Source organism: Balaenoptera borealis (assembly GCF_965194805.1).
Source record: "Balaenoptera borealis genome assembly, chromosome: 5".
In the NCBI taxonomy this organism is placed as follows: Eukaryota; Metazoa; Chordata; class Mammalia; order Artiodactyla; family Balaenopteridae; genus Balaenoptera; species Balaenoptera borealis.
In genome coordinates this window covers 134,787,748-134,810,784 of record NC_138862.1, presented here as the reverse complement: position 1 = coordinate 134,810,784, position 23,037 = coordinate 134,787,748, and the positions used below count along the sequence as shown (strand labels likewise).

At 43.7% G+C, this 23,037-nt stretch overlaps 2 protein-coding genes across 8 annotated transcripts in view; one reads left to right on the top strand and one right to left on the bottom strand.

Annotated features, from left to right (window-relative positions):
- Positions 1–1,400: 1,400 nt before the first annotated feature.
- ASTE1 (asteroid homolog 1) lies at positions 1,401–22,032 on the bottom strand. Of its 7 annotated transcripts, XM_082392710.1 has the most exons (7): positions 21,226–21,690; positions 20,446–20,617; positions 19,567–20,301; positions 18,979–19,212; positions 6,749–6,959; positions 4,791–4,980; positions 1,401–1,891 (listed from the first exon to the last, which is right to left on the bottom strand). In XM_082392710.1, the coding sequence occupies exons 3-7, from the start codon at positions 20,281–20,283 to the stop codon at positions 1,567–1,569; spliced, it is 1,677 nt and encodes a 558-aa protein (XP_082248836.1). In that variant the 5' UTR covers positions 20,284–20,301; positions 20,446–20,617; positions 21,226–21,690; the 3' UTR covers positions 1,401–1,566. The 7 variants fall into 7 exon arrangements, with proteins under 7 accessions (XP_082248836.1, XP_082248834.1, XP_082248831.1 ...); XM_082392708.1 differs by lacking the exon at positions 21,226–21,690 and adding an exon at positions 21,973–22,032 and having other exon boundaries at positions 18,979–20,301; XM_082392705.1 differs by having other exon boundaries at positions 18,979–20,301.
- NEK11 (NIMA related kinase 11) overlaps positions 21,825–23,037 on the top strand; it is a gene marked incomplete at its 3' end in the record, with an annotated part of 277,731 nt that continues 276,518 nt past the window's right edge. The window contains 1 exon segment of the mRNA XM_082393620.1: positions 21,825–21,980.

Here is a 23,037-nt window from a genome sequence, read left to right as displayed (position 1 = left end):
TTATTTCAAATACTCTTATTTGAAACAGAAGCCAGTTTTAGGGTTGAAAACTTTAGGAGCCTGTGAGATTTTGTTTTTGCCTTTTGTAAATGGCTAAAGCCAGTTAGCCCTTGGGAGGGGTGGGCTTAGGTGTGGCTGATGCTGGGCTTACTTCCTCTGAGAGTGTGGTACCTCTAGGGAAGTGCAGAGAACTGCTTACCAGACGTTAATAACTGAACACAGGCCTGCTCAAAAAGCAGCTGAAAACCACATTTAGCTGCTGATGGAATATATCAGTGAGAGAGTAAAGAAAGGAACACAATTTGTACGAATACATAAAAAAATGAAGGTTGGAGTGTACTTTCAGATCTTCAGATCTTGCCCAAATATATTCATTCCACTTGCTTTTCTATTTTCAAGTTCTTTATTTGGAACTGGCCGCGCCTTCACAGTTCTGTAACAGGTGTTTGTAATGTTAGTAGCCTCCAGTGTGTTCCAGAGCAGTGCCATTTCAAAGTCTTGACTGCAGTCCACAGTAAGAAATAACACTTAGCACAACCATCTAATCTATGAAATGCATATCTGATATATTCCATTTAAAAATGCTGGTTATGCCATTAATTGCACATCCCATTAATGGGATGCTGTTTCTTCTTTTGTTGGGACCATTACAGTTTCAATTCCTGTTCTAAAAACTGGAGCACATAGGGCTTCCCTTGTGGCGCAGTGGTTAAGAATCCGCCTGCCAATGCAGGGGACACGGGTTCGAGCCCTGGTCCAGGAAGATCCCACATGCCATGGAGCAACTAAGCCTGTGCGTCACAACTACTGCGCCTGCGCTCTGGAGCCCGCATGCTACAACTACTGAGCCCGTGTGCCACAACTACTGAAGCCCGTGCACCTAGAGCCCGTGCTCCACAACAAGAGAAGTCACCGCGATAAGAAGCCCGCGTACCACAACGAAGAGTAGCCCCTGCTTGCCGCAACTAGAGAAAGGCCGCACGCAGCAATGAAGACCCAATGAAGCCCAAAATGAATAAACTAAAAAAAAAAAAAAAAAATTAAAAAAAATAAATAAAATAAAAATTGGAGCACATCTAAAATGCTCATCAGCCCTGCCATGGGCTCCTTGACAAAGTACTTAAAAGTCTCCTTTTCTGTCTGGCTTCCTCATGTCTATCTTCCGGGGCCCAGACCTTTCATAATAAAGGATGAAGAGGAGACAGTTGTAAAAAAGTTGTGTTAAATGATGATAACCCAGCTTCAGCTTATAGGAAGTAACTGACGTAGGACTTCTGTTCTTTTTGAAAAGAGAGCTTGGCTGAGTTGCCACAATTTGAAGGTTATAGACTATTATTAACTTACTAAAGTGGAACATGGCAAGTGCAAACATGTTTTCACGTATTGAAAAAGTACAAAAGTTTACTTAAACCACGTATTTATTAAAAGCAGAATACAAAGTACTTTGGAATTCAAAATACTGCAATATTTATCCTTTAACAGATTTAATTCTAAAAAAAAAGTCAATCATTTCAAGGGAGGTAATACATATTTTCGGTAAGAATTCTAACCTGGTTGCAACTGAGTTTATTTGAGCTCTGGGGCCTCCATGTGCTCCTCCAAGGTCCCCACCATCAACAGCTCAAACCGATTGCCTCCCTCATGCCAACTCCTAGCGTTCAAGGTGGTCCCCACTCTGTTCTCTAACCGGGGGGTACCTCGTTTCTTTTGCCTTCTTTTTTTTGATTTACCCTTTGGTAGGCCTAGTTCAGCAGGGGCACACGACCTAGTGGCATTGAACATATGCTCATAGAGTTGCTGGGCCTCAGGACACACGTGCAGGAGGCTCTCCACCGAGGCCGACGTCAGCAGCTGTCGGCACAGCCCGTGCACCAGGCTCCCGCTGTACAGTCTGCTCAGGGGAGAGAAGAGGGTGTCGTTACAGCAGAGGTTCCTGCACTGGGACAACTCACTAACGTGGCTTCAACAGACGCATCAAACACTGAGAGCGCTGCTTCTATAAAATCATTATTAAGGTTACTCAAGAATAATCTGTTTCTTGAAAGAAGGAACTGAATTGTTACAGAGATTACTTCTTGGCTAATGATACTTAGAACTTTTTATCAACAAATTAAATGATGCATGCTTGCTGGTTCTCCAACTAGCCCAAAGTTGAGCAGGCCTCTTAACACTTCAAAGACAAGGAGTTAAAAATGCCTCTGATAGGACAAACAGGCAGTTTGTTGAAATATGAGAAAATTTAATCTTATCATTTGCGAGGTCATTCATTCACTTGGATTAAAAACCAACTCCACAAATATAAGCTGGGATGAACTGGAAGCCACAGATTTAACATATTAACTTACTGCCAGGGTTGACTGACTGGTACCTTAGCAACTGATGGAGAACCATCATTTACTCAGTGTAAAATCATCATTTAAAGAGCCTTGGTGATGCTGAGATGCAGGAACAACTCTCCTGCTGAAATCACTATTGAGGGAACTGTTTCCGCTGTCTTGTTTTATAGGGATCTGTGGTCACTAGAGAGGATCCAGTCAAGGATGACCAAAATTAGTAAAGGAAAGGAATAAAGAATCCATTGGTCAGACGCCAATCAATCTTATTTGGTAGAGAGGTCTAGGGTGTAGGAATGTAATAGGGGCCGGGCATGCTCAGGGGGCCGGGCCAGCAGGTTTGCGTGGCCGCCCGAGGTTGCAGCACCGGTTCAGCTCGCGACGCCACGCCGCCCTGTGGCTGCGGCTCGTTCCTGGGAACTTGCGTGCGGAGGCGGCTCCCAAGTAGCCGGCGGGGGGCCTCGGGGCAGCTGAGGCCCTAGTGCTGCCCAGTGTCCAGCTGGCAGGCCTGGCGGGCCGACGTGCGGGTGGCGAGGGCCACGGGGGGGCGCCGCGCTCAGTACAGGGGGCGGGGTGGGCACGCAGCCCTTAGCCAGGACCGGCAGCCGGGACAGCGGTCCCCCTCCAGCAGCAGTCAGCTCGCAGCCGTGCTGGGACAGCGAGTGCAGTGAGAGACGGATCACAGCCTTCTCCCTGGGTCCTAGGCCCGCTGGCCTTGGGGCCAGCGGGTGAGCTGGGCGAACTGGGGGCCAGTTTGAGGGCCGGCGGGGTCCTGGGCGCCTGGCTCCCTCAGTGATGCCGGCTGGGCAGGGTCTGGGGCCAGGCCCTGAGGGCGCCGCCAGCTGAGATCTGCCTCTCCTGTCGGGCCTGGGCACTGGCAGGAGGACCCAGACTGGGTGCCGGACCAACGAACGCTCCGGGGCAGGGTAACCAGCCCCCACAGGGACCCCCTCCTCTTAGCCAGGGCCTGGACCTAGGAGGGCGAAAGTCGATCCTTGGGACTTTGAACAGGTAAAATGAAGGCTTCATTTTGAAGCTTCATTTGAGGCTTCAATTGAAACTTCGCTTCTGGGATTTGTTAAGTGTTAAAAGCCACAAGGAGGCATGGAGACAGAATTAAATGCCTCCCTTTCCCTTTCTCTTTAGAAGGGAGGATAACATTTGTTTTGTTAGAGGTTTATAGGAACATGGTGACCTGACCTCAAGAACAAAGGATCTGACACCAGGAAGTCTGCAACAACTAACCATGTACCTCCCTCACCTTTCCTATAAAACGGCTTTGCTGAAAGCTCTCGGAGAGTTGGGGTTTTTAAGGCATGAGCCACCCATCTCCTTGCAGAGCCCTGCAATAAACCTTTCTCTGCTCCAAACTCCAATGTTTTGGTACTGTTTGGCCTCACTGTGCGTCAGACACACAGACTTGCATTCAGTAACATTAACAACACTATGTACTGCTAGGAAGCTTTCAGCTTGAAACATTTCAAGTCACACCAGCATATATGAGAGGCCTCCGTATAGCACTCATTAATTCAACAAGTATTTGAGTACTTAATGCTAGGCACTGGGGCTACAACAGTAAACAAAACAGGCAAGTCCCAGCACACACCCAGAGCTTATCTTCAAGTGGAGAGACAAAGCACATACGTAATCTCAACTCCATTTTCTAACCATCTCCCTTTTATCTTCCTCACTCACTCCCTTGAATGGATAGTCACCCTGATGTCCAATCCATTGATCCTACCACCCTTTTTACTGGCTCACCCCCTACTGCTATCCTTTCCTGCTTACGCAGCTTACACTCCATAGTCAAACGTTAAACCACTTCTGGCATACAGGCTGTCTCTCCCTTCTTCACACTTGCCTGGCAAAACAAAAGCCCCAAATAAAAAAAATCCACATAAGCATCTAATAGTCACCTCACTAAAATAAAAGCTCTGTGAGAGCACAGACTTTTTAAATGTTTTGCTCACTACACCCTAGCACAGAGTAAGCATTTAGTATCTGAATGAATGAGTAAACAATATGCTGAGTGGTTAAGAAATGCAATTATCAATACAAAAATACAGAAGAGTAATAGGACTAGAGAAATTGGAAGCAGAGAATATTATTTCAGTAAGATGATCAGAAAAAGCCTTTATAACGTGATATTTGAATAAAGACCTGAAAGAAATGAGGGAAAGAGCTATAATCTACCAACAACTGCCTCTTATTTTTATTTTAAGGAACAGATTTTTTTAAATTTGGAAAACTTTAAAAAATCATGGAAACTTTCTCTGGAAATATGGAATTTAATATTTTAAAAATTTAATATTACAGCTCTTCAGCTACAACAGTGATCCAAGACCAGTTATATATACTAAGTTTGATTTTTTTTAAAAGAACTTCTTTGCATTAAATGTAAACTGAAGTATTTACTTCTACATGCAGCCACCTGCACTAGTTTCCCGGGGTGCTTACCGAGTTAGGTCTGGCTCTGGGAGAGGTGCGGACAGCAGTTGGTTGAGATACAGCCCCATCTGCAGGCAGCACTGCCACTGACAGAAGACGTGAGCTGTGTCTAAGTCCAGCCTCAGGCCCGGCTGTGCCTTCACTCTCTGCAGCTCTTCATACAGCATCTCAGCACCACGGCCCTGCAGAGCTTCCTCATCTAGATAAAGACACAACCCAAGGGCAGTATTTCCAAAAACACTGGATCATCTTGTAATTTTCTCCATATATAAAACTTCAAATTCCATAAAGAAAAAAACTGAATAACCAAAATGCTTTTCTTTTTTGACTCTTTTCTATTTTCATGTCAATGTAAAAGCCTTTCAATGTATAAACTGAAATATTTATACTGAGATGCACTTTTAGTGACAACCTAACTTTATTCAACCCCAAATTCTTTATCTTTTTCCTTACAATAGTATCTCTTCCTTTAATCTACTACCTGACTTTAAACACATCTGCATCTGAACTCTCCAAACCCTAAATCTGTCTCTATGAAAAATCCCCTTCTCTTTACTGTTCTATTTCACTACATTTCCTTAAAGAAACAGCCGTGTGTTCAAAACACGCTTTACCTTCTGTTGTATGGGAAGAGAATAAGAGTATGACTCATAGAGAATGGGGCAAATCGGCCACCTCCTCAGTGGTGGAGGACATGCGGCAACCACCCCGGGAAACCTGCCTGGTCCCGGCTCCACGTGCAGCCTGCCTTCCGGACCAACCTGGAAGGAAGGAAAAGGAGGCCCACCTTTTACCAATGAGCGAGCAGCAAGGCACTGAGCCTGCCTGGGTGTGGGGTCCACATTCCTAAAAGAAAAGAAACAGACCCTTGACATGCCCCTTCTGTTGGACTCAGGTAAAGACTTAATAGACTGGTGCTCTGAGAATTTTCTTAAACTATATTTATGTTCAATGAGAGGAAACACCCTAAACTTGTGTCCTAACCAGCAGTGGGCCGGAACTTAACTTGCTGTGCAACAGTCCCTTCTGACAGCTGCTCTCCCACTTTGGGGTGTCCTGGAGTCTATGCCGGCTCACCCTTTCATGAACTTATTTTAAACAGTAAATGCCAGAGCAGTGCTGTCCAGAACTTTCTGCAGTGACGGGAACGTTCTACATCTGTGCTGTCCAGTCCAGCAGCCTCTAGCCACCTGTGGGTACTGGGCACTTGCAATGTGGCAAGTGCATTGAGAAGCTGAAGTTTTAATTTTAAATAGCCACCTGTGGCTAGTAGCCATCACGTTAGTACTGTTCTAGAGTGTGACAACTATTATACATGTTTGGATAAAGAATTCATAATTTTGTAAAGAGAATAATCCCATTAGAGGATTGAAGTGCTCCAATGCATCAACATTGATTTCACCTGATGTTTAAATAAAGATGAAACTGCCTCAAAGTGTATTTCTCTAATAGAAAGAGAAGTTACCATTTCGACCATCACAACTCATATACTAATTAAAACTTACAGTGGAGAAAAAAGAAAGTAAAAAAAAAACAACACAAAACAGCACAAGCATGAATGTTTACAGTAATCGTAGGTATTCTTAAGTTTCACCAATGGGCAAGTTTACTTAAGTCTCCAGGGGAGATGCTGCTGCTGCACTGAAGAGAAGGACAGGGAGGGAACACGGAGCACAAAATGTACATCATGGTCACGCTTTACAGACTGAGCGTCAGGTGCCACAGGACAGGGGGCTGAGGCAGCATCGGCGCATCTTCACTGCTGTGCCCTTGAGGTCAAGCCCTCCAGCACTGACCTGGTACACGGAGCACTCAGAAAGATCGACAAGGAATGAGTGACATTTTGGTGCCCCACTTCGAAGTTCTGATATAACTGATGGAAGTAAATAATCTGAGAATTTTTGTTTGTTTGTTTAAATGTTTGATTACATGCAAGTAACATACTCCTGGGACTTCCAGATACCTACCAGGGCTGTTGATCATGGCATGCAAGGGTCCCATCAGCATCCCCAGCAGTAAGGCCTGCAGATGATGCAGCTTGGCCTTGGCCTCCGTGTGCTGCACCCAGTAGCAGCTGACGGCGATGGGCAACTTCAACGCAGCAGGGATTGGGTCCAGGATGCTCTGTTTCACTTTCAGCGTTTCTAACAGAAGTATCTGCCGTCTAGCCAAGGAGAGCTGAAAATATACACCAAACATTCTGTAAGTTACTTTGGAGAATGTCCTTTTTTTTTCATTCTCTAGGTCAGTTTCTTATCTTCCTGTGGAAAAAAATCAGCCACACTCAAAATTAGAAGCTTCATAAGGGGCGTAATAAATACAGTGACTGGCTGGACGTGCTGTCTCTTCCCGCTGCACAGCCCTTGCTCGCGTCAGTCCATCCCCCACGCAGGCTGTTGGGCATCTGCAGTGTGCCTGTCACCTGGGAAGCTTGTTAAAACAATCCTCAGGCCCCACCCCTTAAACTGATTCAGTAAATGAGGGGAGCCCAGGAATCTGCATTTTAACTCTTCTGCTTTAAGAAACAAAGATCTATACTCAACCCTAGCCTTACCTGCCAGTGACTGTTCAGGCCCCCCTCCTCTGTGATGCCATCACCAATCACCTCCGGAAGGCAGACTTCGACCACATGCACCCTCTGCAGCATCCCACGCAGCCCTCTGCTTGTCTGGGTCCTGCCTCATGTCCCAACCCAGCTGAATGTCTTACTGTCTGTTTTCTCCCACACGGGGATTGTCCCAGGGTGGCCGCTTCTAGTGGCAGGTATATTCCAGCAAATAGGAATATTTAAGGGCTGCCCGCATTGTCCTTGTAATAACATACCACACCAACTTTCACTCCAGGCTTCAAACAAAAGGAAGTAAATAGCTATGAGGGCTTCGGGCTTCTGGTTGACATAATTTTGCCTTAATGAATCTTTTTTTCTTCCTCTTTTTTTTTGTTGATTTTTATTCCATTTTTTTAAAAAATTGAAGTATAGTTGATTTACTGTGAATCTTAAGATTTAAGAACCATAAGGGACCTTGCAGGTCACACACTTTCACAGATAAGGAAATTAGGACTATTAAAAGAGCATCTCTGGGCGACTTCACAATCAAACTCTAAAAGGAAAAAAAATAGTCTGTATTACTGGTGTCTGCACACACCCAGAAAAGATTTCCTTCTTAATTTTCTGGAAGGATGAGACAGTCTGGCACATTTCTTGGCACCTAACACCTAGTCAGTAAGTAAGTGTGTTGACAGCTGAAAACAGAGATGTTAACTTGAAGTAAAACACGTTGTAACTGACAAAATAGGTTCATCATCAATGTATGACAACTTTAATACAATGATTTATAGGTACTGGTTTTAATAATTTGATACTGTGATAAAAATTTAAAAATTAGAAATACGCAAAGTGGTTTACAGTACAGTCAATCACCCCTATGGGAAGTAGCATTAACTACTTAAACTTAAATATATTCCTCATAATCTAAACTGATAGAAAGACCTACCATGCAAAGCTAAGAAAATACATGAATTCTTTTCTGACATATAATGCTTAAATTATTGAAATCTCTAGCCAAGTTACAACTTCTATGAACCAAGCAGAGTCTGGGCTTTGACTTCAGAGAGGTTCTGCCCTCACTAACTCTGCAGCCTTGAGCGAGTTTCTGAGCTTTTCTACAGTCAGGTCTGATCATCTGTAAAATGGGCACTAGAATGAGTCACACAGATGTTTCATAGAACCCACTAGTCCTTGTTCCCTTCCCCAAGGGGGACTACTCTGCTCACAGCCCTTAAATCTAGTCAGGGTTCATCCCGTGTGACAAGTCTGCAGAAGAAGCTGCCTCAGAGGCAGAGGCACCCGGAGAGAGGCTGGGCTTGGCACTGACTTACTCCCCAAGAATGATCCCTTCCATCTCTCCTTACGGTTAGCCTCTCAGAGGTTAACCTGAATGGTGCTCTGTCCACTGCAGGTGACATAGCCAAAATGGAAACTCTACCCTACGTGGTTACTGTGGGAAATAAATGAGAGGTTGTATAAAGTTTCTATTACAAGAGCTGGCACAGAGCAGATGAAGTATTACTGTCACATCATGTTAAGCATACAAAATGAAGATATTATCACAAAGTCTCCATACTTGTACCTGCACACCTTTGGAATCATATTTGCACCTGATTCCCTTTAGAATTATCACGGGCTAATTAGAGCTAACAACATTGAGCTAAAATGTAGAATTGATGGTGCCAAGGGAAAGCCAAATGATGTCACTGCACAGACACTGAACTAAAATCTCATACTTGAATACAAGTATGTGATGAGAACACTTGTCACCTCCACTGAGCCCGGAGTATAATCCACCTGCTGTACTCATTGACTCAACTGTATTTTCATGTGGGGGAAAAGTGTCCTGACCCCTATGTCACACCACACACACAAACAAATCAATTCTAGATAGATTTCAGATCTAAGTGTAAAAGGCAAAAATATTTTTCATGACCTTGGAGCAGGCAATAATTTCTTAAGTAGGTCACAAAAGTGACAGGCATAAATAATAAAATTTTAGATTAGAGTGTATTAAGAACTTTTGTTCAGCAAAACATACTTGAGTGAAAAGACAACCCACAGTATGCTCCCACAATGTTATTTGACAAAGGACCTGTATATAGAAATAAACCAAAAAACAGGAAAATGGGCAAAAGACTTTGAATAGAAACTTAACAGAATATGCAAATGGCCAGTGAACACATGCAAAGGTGTTCAAATAAGTCATCAGAGAAATGCAAACTAACACCCACCAAATTGGCTAAAATGATGGCAACCATAAGAACAGCTAAAATTGGGTGGAGTAGAAGGACATGTTCTCACTCCCTCTTGCGAGAGCACCGGATTCACAACTAACTGCTGAACAATCATCGACAGGAACTCACCAAAAAAGATACCCCACATCCAAAGACAAAGGAGAAGCCACAATGAGATGGTAGGAGGGGCAAAATCGCAATAAAATCAAATCCCATAACTGCTGGGTGGGTGACTCACAGACTGGCAAACACTTATACCACAGAAGTCCACCCACTGGAGTGAAGGTTCTGAGCCCCACATCAGGCTTCCCAACCTGGGGGTCTGGCAACGGGAGGAGGAATTCCTAGAGAATCAAGACTTTGAAGGCTAGCGGGATTTGATTGCAGGACTTCGACAGGACTGGGGGAAACAGAGATTCCACTCTTGGAGGGCACACACAAAGTAGTGTGCGCATCGGGACCCAGGGGAAGGAGCAGTGACCCCATAGGAGACTAAACCAGACCTACCTGCTAGTGTTGGAGGGTCTCCAGCAGAGGCGGGGGGTGGCTGTGGCTCACCGAGAGGACAAGGACACTGGCAGCAGAAGTTCTGGGAAGTACTCCTTAGCATAAGCCCTCCCAGAGTCTGCCATTAGCCCCACCGAAGAGCCCGGGTAGGCTCCAGTGTTGGCCGCCTCAAGCCAAACAACCAACAGGGAGGGAACCCAGCCCCACTCATCAGCAGACAAGCTGATTAAAGTTTTACTGAGCTCTGCCCACCTGAGCAACAGTGCCAGCTCTACCCACCACCAGTCCCTCCCATCAGGAAACTTGCACAAGCCTCTTAGATAGCCTCATCCACCAGAGGGCAGACAGCAGAAGCAAAAAGAACTACAATCCTGCAGCCTGTGGAACAAAAACCACATTCACAGAAAGACAGACAAGATGAAAAGGTAGAGGGCTATATACCAGATGAAGGAACAAGATAAAACCCCAGAAAAACAACTAAATGAAGTGGAGATAGGCAACCTTCCAGAAAAAGAATTCAGAATAATGATAGTGAAGATGATCCAGGACCTTGGAAAAAGAATGGAGGCAAAGATCGAGAAGATGCACGAAATGTTTAACAAAGACCTAGAAGAATTAAAGAATAAACAAACAGCGATGAACAATACAATAACTGAAATGAAACATATCCTAGAAGGAATCAATAGCAGAATAACTGAGGCAGAAGAATGGATAAGTGACCTGGAAGACAGAATGGTGGAATTCACTGCTGCAGAACAGAATAAAGAAAGAAGAATGAAAAGAAATGAAGACAGCCTAAGAGACCTCTGAGACAACACTGAACGCAAAAACATTCGTATTATAGGGGTCCCAGAAGGAGAAGAGAGAGAGAAAGGACCCGAGAAAATATTTGAAGAGATTATAGTCGAAAACTTCTCTAACATGGGAAAGGAAATAGCCACCCAAGTCCAGGAAGTGCAGAGAGTCCCATAAAGGATAAACCCAAGAAGAAACACACCAAGACACATAGTAATCAAATAGGCAAAAATTAAAGACAAAGAAAAATTACTGAAAGCAGCAAGGGAAAAACAACAAATAACATACAAGGGAACTCCCATAAGGTTAACAGCTGATTTCTCAGCAGAAACTCTACAAGCCAGAAGGGAGTGGCATGATACACTTAAACTGATGAAAGGGAAGAACCTACAACCAAGATTACTCTACCCAGCAAGGATCTCATTCAGATTCGATGGAGAAATCAAAAGCTTTACAAACAAGCAAAAGCTAAGAGAATTCAGCACCACCAAACCAGCTCTACAACAAATGCTAAAGGAACTTCTCTAAGTGGGAAACACAAGAGAAGTAAAGGACCTACAAAAACAAACCCAAAACAATACAGAAAATGGTAATAGGAACATACATATCGATAATTACCTTCAACGTGAATGGATTAAATGCTCCAACCAAAAGACACAGGCTCATTGAATGGATACAAAAGCAAGACCCATATTTATGCTGTCTACAAGAGACCCACTTCAGACTTAGGGACACATATAGACTGAAAGTGAGGGGATGGAAAAAGATATTCCATGCAAATGGAAATCAAAAGAAAGCTGGAGCAGCAATACTCATATCAGATAAAATAGACTTTAAAATAAAGAATGTTACAAGAGACAAGGAAGAACACTACATAATGATCAAGGGATCAATCCAAGAAGAAAATACAACAATTATAAATATATATGCACCCAACACAGGAGCACCTCAATACATAAGGCAACTGCTAACAGCTATAATACAGGAAATAGTAACACAATAATAGTGGGGGACTTTAACACCTCACTTACACCAATGGACAGATCATCGAAACAGAAAATTAACAAGGAGCAGAAGCTTTAAATGACACAATAGACCAGACAGATTTAATTGATATTTATAGGGCATTCCATCCAAAAACAGCAGATTACACTTTCTTCTCAAGTGCACACGGAACATTCTCCAGGATAGATCACATCTTGGGTCACAAATCAAGCCTCAGTAAATTTAAGAAAATTGAAATCATATCAAGCATCTTTTCTGACCACAACGCTATGAGATTAGAAATCAATTACTGGAAAAAAAATGTTAAAAACACAAACACATGGAGGCTAAACAATACGTTACTAAATAACTAAGAGATCACTGACAAAAATCAAAGAGGAAATCAAAAAATACCTAGAGACAAATGACAATGAAAACACGACGACCCAAAACCTATGGGATGCAGCAAAAGCAGTTCTAAGAGGGAAGTTTATAGCTATACAAGCCTACCTAAAGAAACAAGAAAAATCTTAAATAAACAATCTAACGTTACACCTAAAGAAACTAGAGAAAGAAGAACAAACAAAACCCAAAGTTAGCAGAAGGAAAGAAATCATAAAGATCAGAGCAGAAATAAATGAAATAGAAACAAAGAAAACAATAGCAAGGATCAATAAAACTAAAAGCTGGTTCTTTGAGAAGATAAACAAAATTGGTAAACCATTAGCCAGACTCGTCAAGAAAAAGAGGGAGAGGACTCAAATCAATAAAATTAGAAATGAAAAAGGAGAAGTTACAACAGACACCGCAGAAATACAAAGCATCCTAAGAGACGACTACAAGCAACTCTATGCCAATAAAATGGACAACCTGGAAGAAATGGACAAATTCTTAGTATGGTATAACTTTCCAAGACTGAACCAGGAAGAAATAGAAAATATGAACAGACCAATCACAAGTAATGAAACTGTGATTAAAAATCTTCCAACAAACAAAAGTCCAGGATGAGATGGCTTCACAAGTGAATTCTATCAAACATTTAGAGAATAGCTAACACCCATCCTTCTCAAACTCTTACAAAAAATTCCAGAGGGAGGAACACTCCCAAACTCATTCTATGAGGCCACCATCACCCTGATACCAAAACCAGACAAAAATACTTCAAAAAAATAAAATTACAGACCAATATCACTGATGAATATAGATGCAAAAATCCTCAACAAAATGCTAGCAAACAGAATCCAAAAACACATTAAAAGGATCATACACCATTATCAGGTGGGATTTATCCCAGGGATGCAAGGATTCTTCAATATACATAAATCAATCAATGTGATACACCACATTAACAAATTGAAGAATAAAAACCATATGATCATCTCAATAGATGCAGAAAAAGCTTTTGACAAAATTCAACACCAATTTATGATAAAAACTCTCCAGAAAGTGGGCATAGAGGGAACCTACCTCAACATAATAAAGGCCATATACAACAAACCCACAGCAAACATCATTCTCAGTGGTGGAAAATGGAAAGCATTTCCTCTAAGATCAGGAACAAGACAAGGATGTCCACTCTCACCACTATTATTCAACATAGTTTTGGAAGTCCTAGCCACGGCAATCAGAGAAGAAAAAGAAATAAAAGGAATACAAATTGGAAAAGAAGAAGTAAAACTGTCACTGTTTGCAGATGACATGATACAATACATAGAGAATCCTAAAGATACCACCAGAAAACTACTAGAGCTAATCAAGGAATTTGATAAAGTTGCAGGATACAAAATTAATGCACAGAAATCTCTTGCATTCCTATATACTAATGATCAAATATCTGAAAGAGAAATTATGGGAACACTCCCATTTCCCATTGCAACAAAAAGAATCAAATACCTAAGAATAAATCTACCTAGGGAGACAAAAGACCTGTATGCAGAAAACTATAAGACACTGATGAAAGAAATTAAAGATGATACCAACAGACGGAGAGATATACCATGTTCTTGGATTGGAAGAATCAATATTGTGAAAACGACTCTACTACCCAAAGCCATCTACAGATTCAATGCAATCCTTATCAAATTACCAATGGCATTTTTTACAGAACTAGAACAAAAAATCTTAAAAGTTGTATGGAGACATAAAAGACCCCGAATAGTCAAAGCAGTCTTGAGGGAAAAAAACGGAGCTGGAGGAATCAGACTCCCTGACTTCAGACTATACTACAAAGCTACAGTTATCAAGACAATATGGTACTGGCACAAAAACAGAAATACAGATCAATGGAACAGGATAGAAAGCCCAGAGATAAACCCATGCATCTATGGTCAACTAATCAATGACAAAGGAGGCAAGGGTATACAATGGAGAGAAGACAGTCTCTTCAATAAGTGGTGCTGGGAAAACTGTACAGCTACATGTAAAAGAATGAAATTAGAACACTCCCTAACACCGTACACAAAAATAAACTCAAAATGGATGAGAGACCTAAATGTAACACCAAACACTATAAAACTCTTAGAGGAAAACATAGGAAGAACACTCTTTGATATAAATCACAGCAAGATCTTTTTTGATCCACCTCCTAGAGTAATGGAAATAAAACCAAAAATAAACAAATGGGACCTAATGAAACTTAAAAGTTTTTGCACAGCAAAGGAAACCATAAACAAGATGAAAAGACAACCCTCAGAATGGGAGAAAATATTTGCAAATGAATCAACGGACAAAGGGTTAATCTCCAAAATGTATAAACAGCTCATGCAGCTCAATATTAAAAAAACAAACAACCCAATCCAAAAATGGGCAGAAGACCTAAATAGACATTTCTCCAAAGAAGACATACAGATGTCCAAGAAGCACATGAAAAGCTACTCAACATCACTAACTATTAGAGAAGTGCAAATCAAAACTACAATGAGGCATCACCTCACACCAGTTAGAATGGGCATCATCAGAAAATCTACAAACAACAAATGCTGGAGAGGGTGTGGAGAAAAGGGAACTCTGTTGCACTGTTGGTGGGATGTAAATTGATACAGCCACTATGGAGAACAGTATGGAGGTTCCTTAAAAAACTAAAAATAGAATTACCATATGACCCCGGAATCCCACTACTGGGCATATACCCAGAGAAAACCATAATTCAAAAAGACACTTGCACCCCGATGTTCACTTTAGCACTATTTACAATAGCCAGGTCATGGAAGCAACCTAAATGCCCATCAACAGATGAATGGATAAAGAAGATGTGGTACATATATACTATGGAATATTACTCAGCCATAAAAAGGAACGAAATTGGGTCATCTGTAGAGATGTGGATGAATCTGGAGACTGTCATACAGAGTGAAGTAAGTCTGAAAGAGAAAAACAAATACCGTATATTAACGCATATATGTGGAACCTAGAAAAATGGTACAGATGAACTGGTTTGCAGGGCAGAAATTGAGACACAGAGGTAGAGAACGTATGGACACCAAGGGGGGAAAGCGGTGAGGGGGTGGTGGTGGTGGTGTGATGTATTGGGCAATTGGGATTGACATATATATACTAATATGTATAAAATGGATAACTAATAAGAAACTGCTGTATAAAAAAATAAATAAAATGAAATTCAAAAAAAAAGAATAAAGCTAATAAAAAAATCTGTTTAAATAAAAAAAAAAGGGAACAGCTAAAATTTTTTAAAAGGATAGAAGATACCAAGTAAGGGCAAGCGTATAAAGTAAGAGGAACTCTCATAAACTGCTGGTCAGAATATTTATTGGTAAAACCACTGTGCAAGAGCACTTGGCAATGTGTCTTCTAAGCTGAACATACGTGTGTCTTATGTCCCAGCAACTCCACTCCTAGTTATATGTGCAACAGAAATGTGACCGTATTTTTACTAAATGCTGTGCACTCGGATGTTCATAGCAGTATTCATCATAACCCAAACTGCAAACTGCACAAATGCCCATCAGCTATAAAATGGAACAATCAATTGTGGTACATTCCCACAAAGTAAAAATATACAACAATGAGAAATGAACGATCTACAACTATGCACAGTGATATGAATGAATTTCATGAACACCATGTTGAATAAAAGAAGCCAGATGATTTATAAAGTGTAAACACAAAGTACTCAAGGTTGTTAGAGATCAGAACAGTGAGTACAAGAGGTAAGGGAGGGAGTGACTGGAACCACACTGGGGAAGGCGGGGGTGCTGATAATGCATCTTCATCTGGGTGCCCTTTACATGGAACCGCTGAGCCGGTAAGAACTCAACAAGGTGTAAATTATCTGTGCACTTTGCTATGTGTACACACTGAGGGAAGGATGAAGGGCAGAGAGGCAGAGGAAATGTTTAGGGCTGATGGATACATTCATTATCTTAATTGTAGGATGGATTCATGGATGTAAATGTACGTCAAAACTCATCAGAGTATGCACACTTAAAGACACTTCTCAATAAAGCCATAAAAAAAGTAAAAAAAAAAAACAAACCCTCCAACATAGCACCATTTATGTTGTGAGGAGAAATGTAATTTCAGCACAACACCCTTCAGAATGTTGCTGTTGGAGGGTGGAGGGAATGAGAAGTGCCCACCAAACTGAGCAGGCATCCTGAGACTGGAAAACGAGGCAGGCGGCTCCATGCAGTCATTGGATCAGTTTATCGGCGGGTAACGTACTCAGGGTGGGATCGGGATCTGGTGGACAACGATTAATCGGAAGCATGTGCAACTGCGCTGCGCACGGCTGTGGGGCCACTGGGACAATTTATAGTTAACCTTGTGGCAGGGGGTGCTTGGAAACAGGGCGTGCATTCCTAAGTCAAGATTCATGAATGGGTAGCTAGCCAGTCTCATGGGCGCCGTGAGTACGTCAGGAAAGGTTTTCATTGTTTGGGGACTAACAGAGCATAGAGGCCACCTGGTTGTAATGATTATTAAACAGTCTCTATTAACCACAAAGCCCTTGATGCAGAGGAGTGACTGACGGCACAGTACAGTCCTGGGTAGGGTCAGTGAAAGGATAGGAAGAGCTGTAAGGGCTCGGGACAGCGTCAGCTATGCTAACAGCCACACCGTTGCTAATTTCAATTTTTCTGGTGTGGGTAAAGTTTTAATAAATTCCTGTTTGGAATTTGACCTATGCTCAACTCTCCAGTTCTTTAAACCTGGAAATGTGATGAAGTTAGTCAGCTGTGCTACTTAGCATGATAAGAATGACTCTTGTAAAATTGTATCTAGACTTACACAATAAATGAACTGTACAAACCAGATGGGGACGCCCTATCTTGGGGATTCTCTGAGTGCAGTGACTTGTAATCAGGCATGTCCCTTGCAGGGACCTCAGAAGCTATGTCTATGGAATTGTTACAAGAAAGAGTAGATCCCGTGGGGAAGGAGGCCAGTGGGACTTTTTCCTTCTTTAATTGAGATATAATTCCCATGTCATAAAATTCACCCTTTTAAAGTAGTTTTATTTATAAGCCTGTGCAACCATCTCTAATTCCAGAACATTTCATCACCCCAGAAAGAAACTCTGTTCCTAACAGCAGTCATTCCCCATTGCCAAGGAGGCTCCTGGACCCACCGATGTGAATCTTGTTCCTCCTGCCTGAGCTGTCACCAATGGGGAGGCTAAAAGGGCTAGTTCCTGGTCACCTGTGTGGGCATTCTGGGCTGGATAACTCTTGGCTGGGGGTGCTGTCCTGTCAACTGTAAGATATTTAGCAACATACTTGGCTTCTCCCGACTATATGCCAGTAGCAACAGCCACCCCTCCCCAAGTACTGCCAATCAAAAGTGTCTCCAGACACTACCAAGTGTCTCCTGGGGGGCAAAATCACCCCCAGGAGAATCAATGGTGTAGACCGTTGGGAGGACTCCCGCTCTTGATTCAAACCTTCGTGGACTCTGTTACGCGGCCCTATATCCCGGAGCAGACTTGCACCCTGAGTGGCCTGACAGAGACTCCTGAGTCTGAATATTGAGTTGGATCCAAAACCCCACCGGGACTTCCCTAGTGGCGCAGTGGTTAAGAATCCGCCTGCCAATGCAGGGGACACGGGTTCAATCCCTGGTCCGGGAAGATCCCACATGCCACAGAGCAACTAAGCCCGTGCACCGCAACTACTGAGCCTGCACTCTAGAACCCATGAGCCACAACTACTGAGCCTGCGTGCCACAAGTACTGAAGCCCACGTGCCTAAAGCCCGTGCTGCGCAACAAGAGAAGCCACCACAATGAGGAGCCCATGCACTGCAGTGGAGTAGCCCCCGCTCGCTGCAACTAGAGAAAGACTGCGTGCAGCAACAAAGATGCAATGTAGCCAAAAATAAATAAATAAATTTAAAAACAAAAATTTAAAAAAACCCAATAACCAATGCAATTGGAATTGTGAGTTTATCTGCATTTCATTTGTAAATTTAATTGTGTTCGCATAAGCAGCTTCACATCTATTTTGTAATTTTTAATATATTTATGTAACATTATAAAAAAACTAAGTAAACACTGGGATCCATGAGAATTTCTTTTACCTTGAAAAGGGGGTTGGTCTGTTACTCAGGTTTAATTAACACTGAGTTAGGCTAAGAGTCATGTTTTCAGTATCAAAGTAAGCAAATCACCATGATGCCATAAATCTCAAGTCTAAAAAAAAAGTCCTCATCAATAAAAATGAAAAATTAGGCCTAAGCATCAGTATTAATCCTGTTAATTGCAATCCAATGCAGTCTGAGATGTTAGTTGTGCCTTTGATCAAGGCCTAAAGGCAAGCTTTCTTTTTTCTGCAGCTCAGAATTTTTTTCCCTTTCCTTTTTTTATAGTCACTAACCCCATTCTACTGATAGCTAGTTAACAACAGAGTAGTAGTAATAACCGCAAAGATAACACATGCTACTGAAGTACAGTGGAAATGGCAGATTTGGAGCTAAAAGATCTAGGTTTGAGTCCTAGCACGGATAATTCCCTGGCTAAGGATTTAGCTAAGTCTTAGTTTTATCAGCTATGAAATAGGGGCAATATAGCAACCAACCTCAGTTTGTTATGTTAAGAGAGATAATACACATGAAAGCACTTTGTAACCTGTAAAATGCTTTACAGAAATTGCAGTGGTATTACAAACACTTACCTCAGTCAATTTGCTTAAGTCAGAATGATCCTTGGGCAGTTCTACTGCATCAACAATTGATGTTTTGATATTTTTATTAATCCTTTCCACTTCGCTGAAAGTTGGAGGCTGAGGAGGCAGTGCATCCCAGGTCACATTTCCCGGATGTGGAGGAGTATTCACAAGGAGCCCATAGATGACTTGCCGGATGGGCAGAGAGATTCTGTGGGCGTTTGGTCGCTGCATGTTTTCTACCTGTGTGTGGAGAATGGTCCGTCTCAGCACCAGAGCATCGCTGATGAAAGGGGACAGCTGGCCTCTGGCCAAGGCCGCGAGCACCCATGGCGGTAAACCCGGATTCCAGGTGTCTGGGCAGGCGTAAGCACCATGCTGGAAGAAGTCCTGCAGCCTCCCCTGGGACTGCAGGTACTCCCCCATGGAGCCACAAAGAAGCTTCTTCACGGTTCCTCGACTCTTTCCGGGGAGATGTTTCAGAACGTTGTCTAATGCTTCGGTAGGGTCAGCAAAACGAGACAACCAATTCAGAAGTCCCAGCACCCGGTGGTGTCTCCTCCCCTTAGAACTGGGAGCCCCAAGAGGAAGACATACTTTACTTAAGAACGTCTCCACGACGGGCAGATTAACGTGGTCATTTCCACACAGCACCGCGAAGAGAGGCAGCAGAACTTTGTTCATATTGCCGAAGTGACAGCAGAGTGCATCAAGGGAAAAGCACTTGGCAGGGATATAGCAGTCTCGTGTACCCTTGATAGTGTTCACGTTTCTCCACTGAAAGCTATTCAATGGGCAAAACCCACTTTTCAGGTCAAAAATGCAAAAGTCACTATCAGACGATAACACGGGGCAATTCCAGTGATTAGCAAGGGTCATGATGTCCCGATCTGCTTCCGAAAAGCACTGGACAAAACGTACCCGCAGCTTGATCAGAACCTGTATGAATACTTCCCGGATGAGTAAGGGGCACACATACCCACCCCCGCCAACAGAAAGGGAATGGGCCATCTGGATCTTCTCCCTAGCTCGATCCTTTAAAGTGTTAAGCTTTTTATCTGAAATGTCACATCCTCCATCTAAAACAACATATGGGCAGATTTTACAAGCAGAAAGTGATTCAAAGAATTTTTCTACAACATCTGTAAAAGAATCATAGTCCCCTCCATACCGGAGCTCTAAGTTTGAACTGAAGCAAAGCCGGTGGAAGAGGGCATAGCCGTCAATGATAATTTTTGTGTCTCGCAACTTCAAATCTGTGAAGAACTCATTACTATGATCTTCCACAAAACTCATTAGTCCTCGGATACCCATGACTGTCTGAAGAATTGCCTGTTTAAAACAAGAGAACACACTTTTAATTGATGTTGCTTATGGGGGACCAAGCTACTGTTTCTAGCACCATCAAATCAACAGCAAATGTTATGAAGAGCTCTTTAAATAGAACACATTAGGTGTCAGCATCTTAGTCCTTACCTAGATTCTCAGGCAATACCACCTAGCTGAGTGCTTTTTCATTCTCTCTCGCTTTCCCCATATGTTACAAGGCACAAACTCAATGGCTTCATGGAGTTTGCTCTTTGGACAGGGACGGAGGCTGCTGACGTACAGAACTTCTGCGGACTTTGATACTGAGACAGTCACCATCCTACAACACAGAATATTTGTTTTGTGGGGTCAGCGTAAAAGATCCTAAGCTATAAAAATGATAACCTCAATAACATAATTAATAAATTACAAAGCATTAGGCTTCAGTTAACTAAAGTGTGTAGGGTCAATGATATGGATCCAGTTTTTCTATTTTCATTATCAGAGTCTGGGAGTTTCTTTGAGGCCTTGGCTTATGGGCCCGTCTTAATTAGCATAGTTCCGAGTTTCAAGCCTGGAGGAACTGAACTGTCCAGTTTCACGCTAACCAGAGGCTCTTCTCATCTGTCTTGGCATATACGTCCCAGTAACTGAAGATATCCTTCCCCAACTGGCTAAGTCACAGGATAAGTATTACTGGTTTCTCCTTTGGCCTCAGGGTCCAATATGGCTCAGCATGGCACGGTTACTGATACTGTCTTTATTTAAAATCGTGAGGTTTTGTCAAGCATGTATTTTTTTTCATTAGTTTTGATTTTTTAAAGATACTGTGTTAAAATTTATTTATCTTGATCACAGAGTTTTGGGGCTTCCCCTTGCATTTAGTGCCCAACTCACTTCACCCTAGGCTTGGCCCTGTCTCAGTACCTTACCCTGTAGGGTACCTACTTCTCTCAAGTCTGTCTTGTACAGCAAATGCGAGCAGAGACCGCGTCTACTCAGCCGAAGCTAGTTACAGAAGATGTTCAACAAATGCGCGCTGGACTGGAGGAGGACGCGCAAAAGGTTTGCTCCAAGTCCTCAAATACAGGCCTTCAAACCACGACCCCCGGGCCCGCAGCGGCAGCGCCCACCTGCTCCCTCCTCCCAGAAGACCAGCCACTCCACCACAAGCCCACAGGAGCCGGGGGAGACCAGAGATCCCGGCACGTGAACCCAACCTCCTGAGCAGAACCGGAAGTCTCCGAGTATGACGTCACGGGGAGCCCGATTCCAGGAAGCTAGCGGCGCCGACTGCGCGGAGGGGTGAGGTGCCCCCGGGCCTGGCGCGAGGTCGCCCAGGAAGGCTGGAAAGCACGCTCCGAACGGCTGCTGTTAGGTTAGGGCAGCGAGGCCCGCCGGGCCGGCCTCCTTATCCCCGCCCACCTTGGTCAGCGCACACTTCCGCCTCGGTGACCCGCTAGGGGCCACCTCCCCGACTTCCCGGCACTCCCCGCGCCGTCTCCCTGGCAACGGCGCCCAGCGGCTGCGCTCGACTTCCCGGCACTCCCCGCGCTGTCTCCCTGGCAACGGCCCCCGCAACTTAGGTCCGGAGTTTCGCTGGCGCCGCTGCAAGAATGTGAGGCGGTTCTTCCGGCATCCCGGTTACTGGCTGGCCCTTGGGCGCGCACGGCGCCGCCGCCCCTCGCCCTTCACCTGGAAAGGTACGCGGAGGCTCCTCGGGGCTCGCGGGCTCCCGGCGCCGGGAAGGTGATGATTTCAGGGCTGCCTCTCCGGGCCTCCAAGCCCGCGCCTCCTCACTTCCCTCGGCTCTTACCTCCCGGACCTGCTCCCGTCCCGGGAGGATGTGTGGCTTGTGCCTCCTCCGTTTGTGTTAGCCCGCTTTGCGAAAATGTAAATTTAAAATACTTGAGACAAGGAATTATTCTTTTAACCTTAGGGTTAAGGTTTACCTTTAAGGTAAACCTACTTTAGCAGAATCCGGTGTCAGATCTGCTTCCTCTTGTTTGTTGTTACCTAGGAGGAGACTGGTAAACACTGCCCTTCCCTGTCTGTGCCCCCAGCCACACAGTTCCACCCCTAAGGGTCAATGTGCAGCTTTGTGAACCGTCTCTCCCTTTCCCATCACACACCCTCCTTCCCCCCGCCCCGCTTGGGCAGCAAGCTTGTCTGCTGGACGCTTATCTGCTCTAACAGAGTTTACTGAAAACCTACTGTGTGCCAGGCACCGAGGACACAGAGATAAGGCTTGTTCCTTGCGCTCAGGTTCCTTCACAACCTCTGTGAGGTGGGGGCTAGTGGACGCTTACCAGTTCTCGGGTGGCTCTGTGGTCGCACAGAGGAGACTGAGTGGTCTGGGGAGGGGGCGGCCGGGCTGCGACTGGGAGGCTGGGCCAGAGGGAGCCTAGTTCCGAGGTACTCTGTAGCCTGGCCACATTGCTTAGACACTGCTGGGCTTAAACACTCATTTACAAATGAGAGCCCCTGGGAAATTGGACTTCTCAGAACTATTCTGACCTTCCCTAGACAGGGACCTTTATCTCCAGTAAGGAAGATTACTGAAAGGGTCCTTTACAGTTGAAAAGGCTATGAGTCCATACTTTTTTCTTAACAGCTTAATTTGGCCAGAAAGCATCACTTTTATGTGATCAGAGGAAGCACACAAAGACACATTGAGAGCCCTGCTCTCCAGTTGTTTTTTCAGCAGTAGATTTCACTAATATTTTCTGTAATCTTGATAATCCCACATAATTCAGGCAT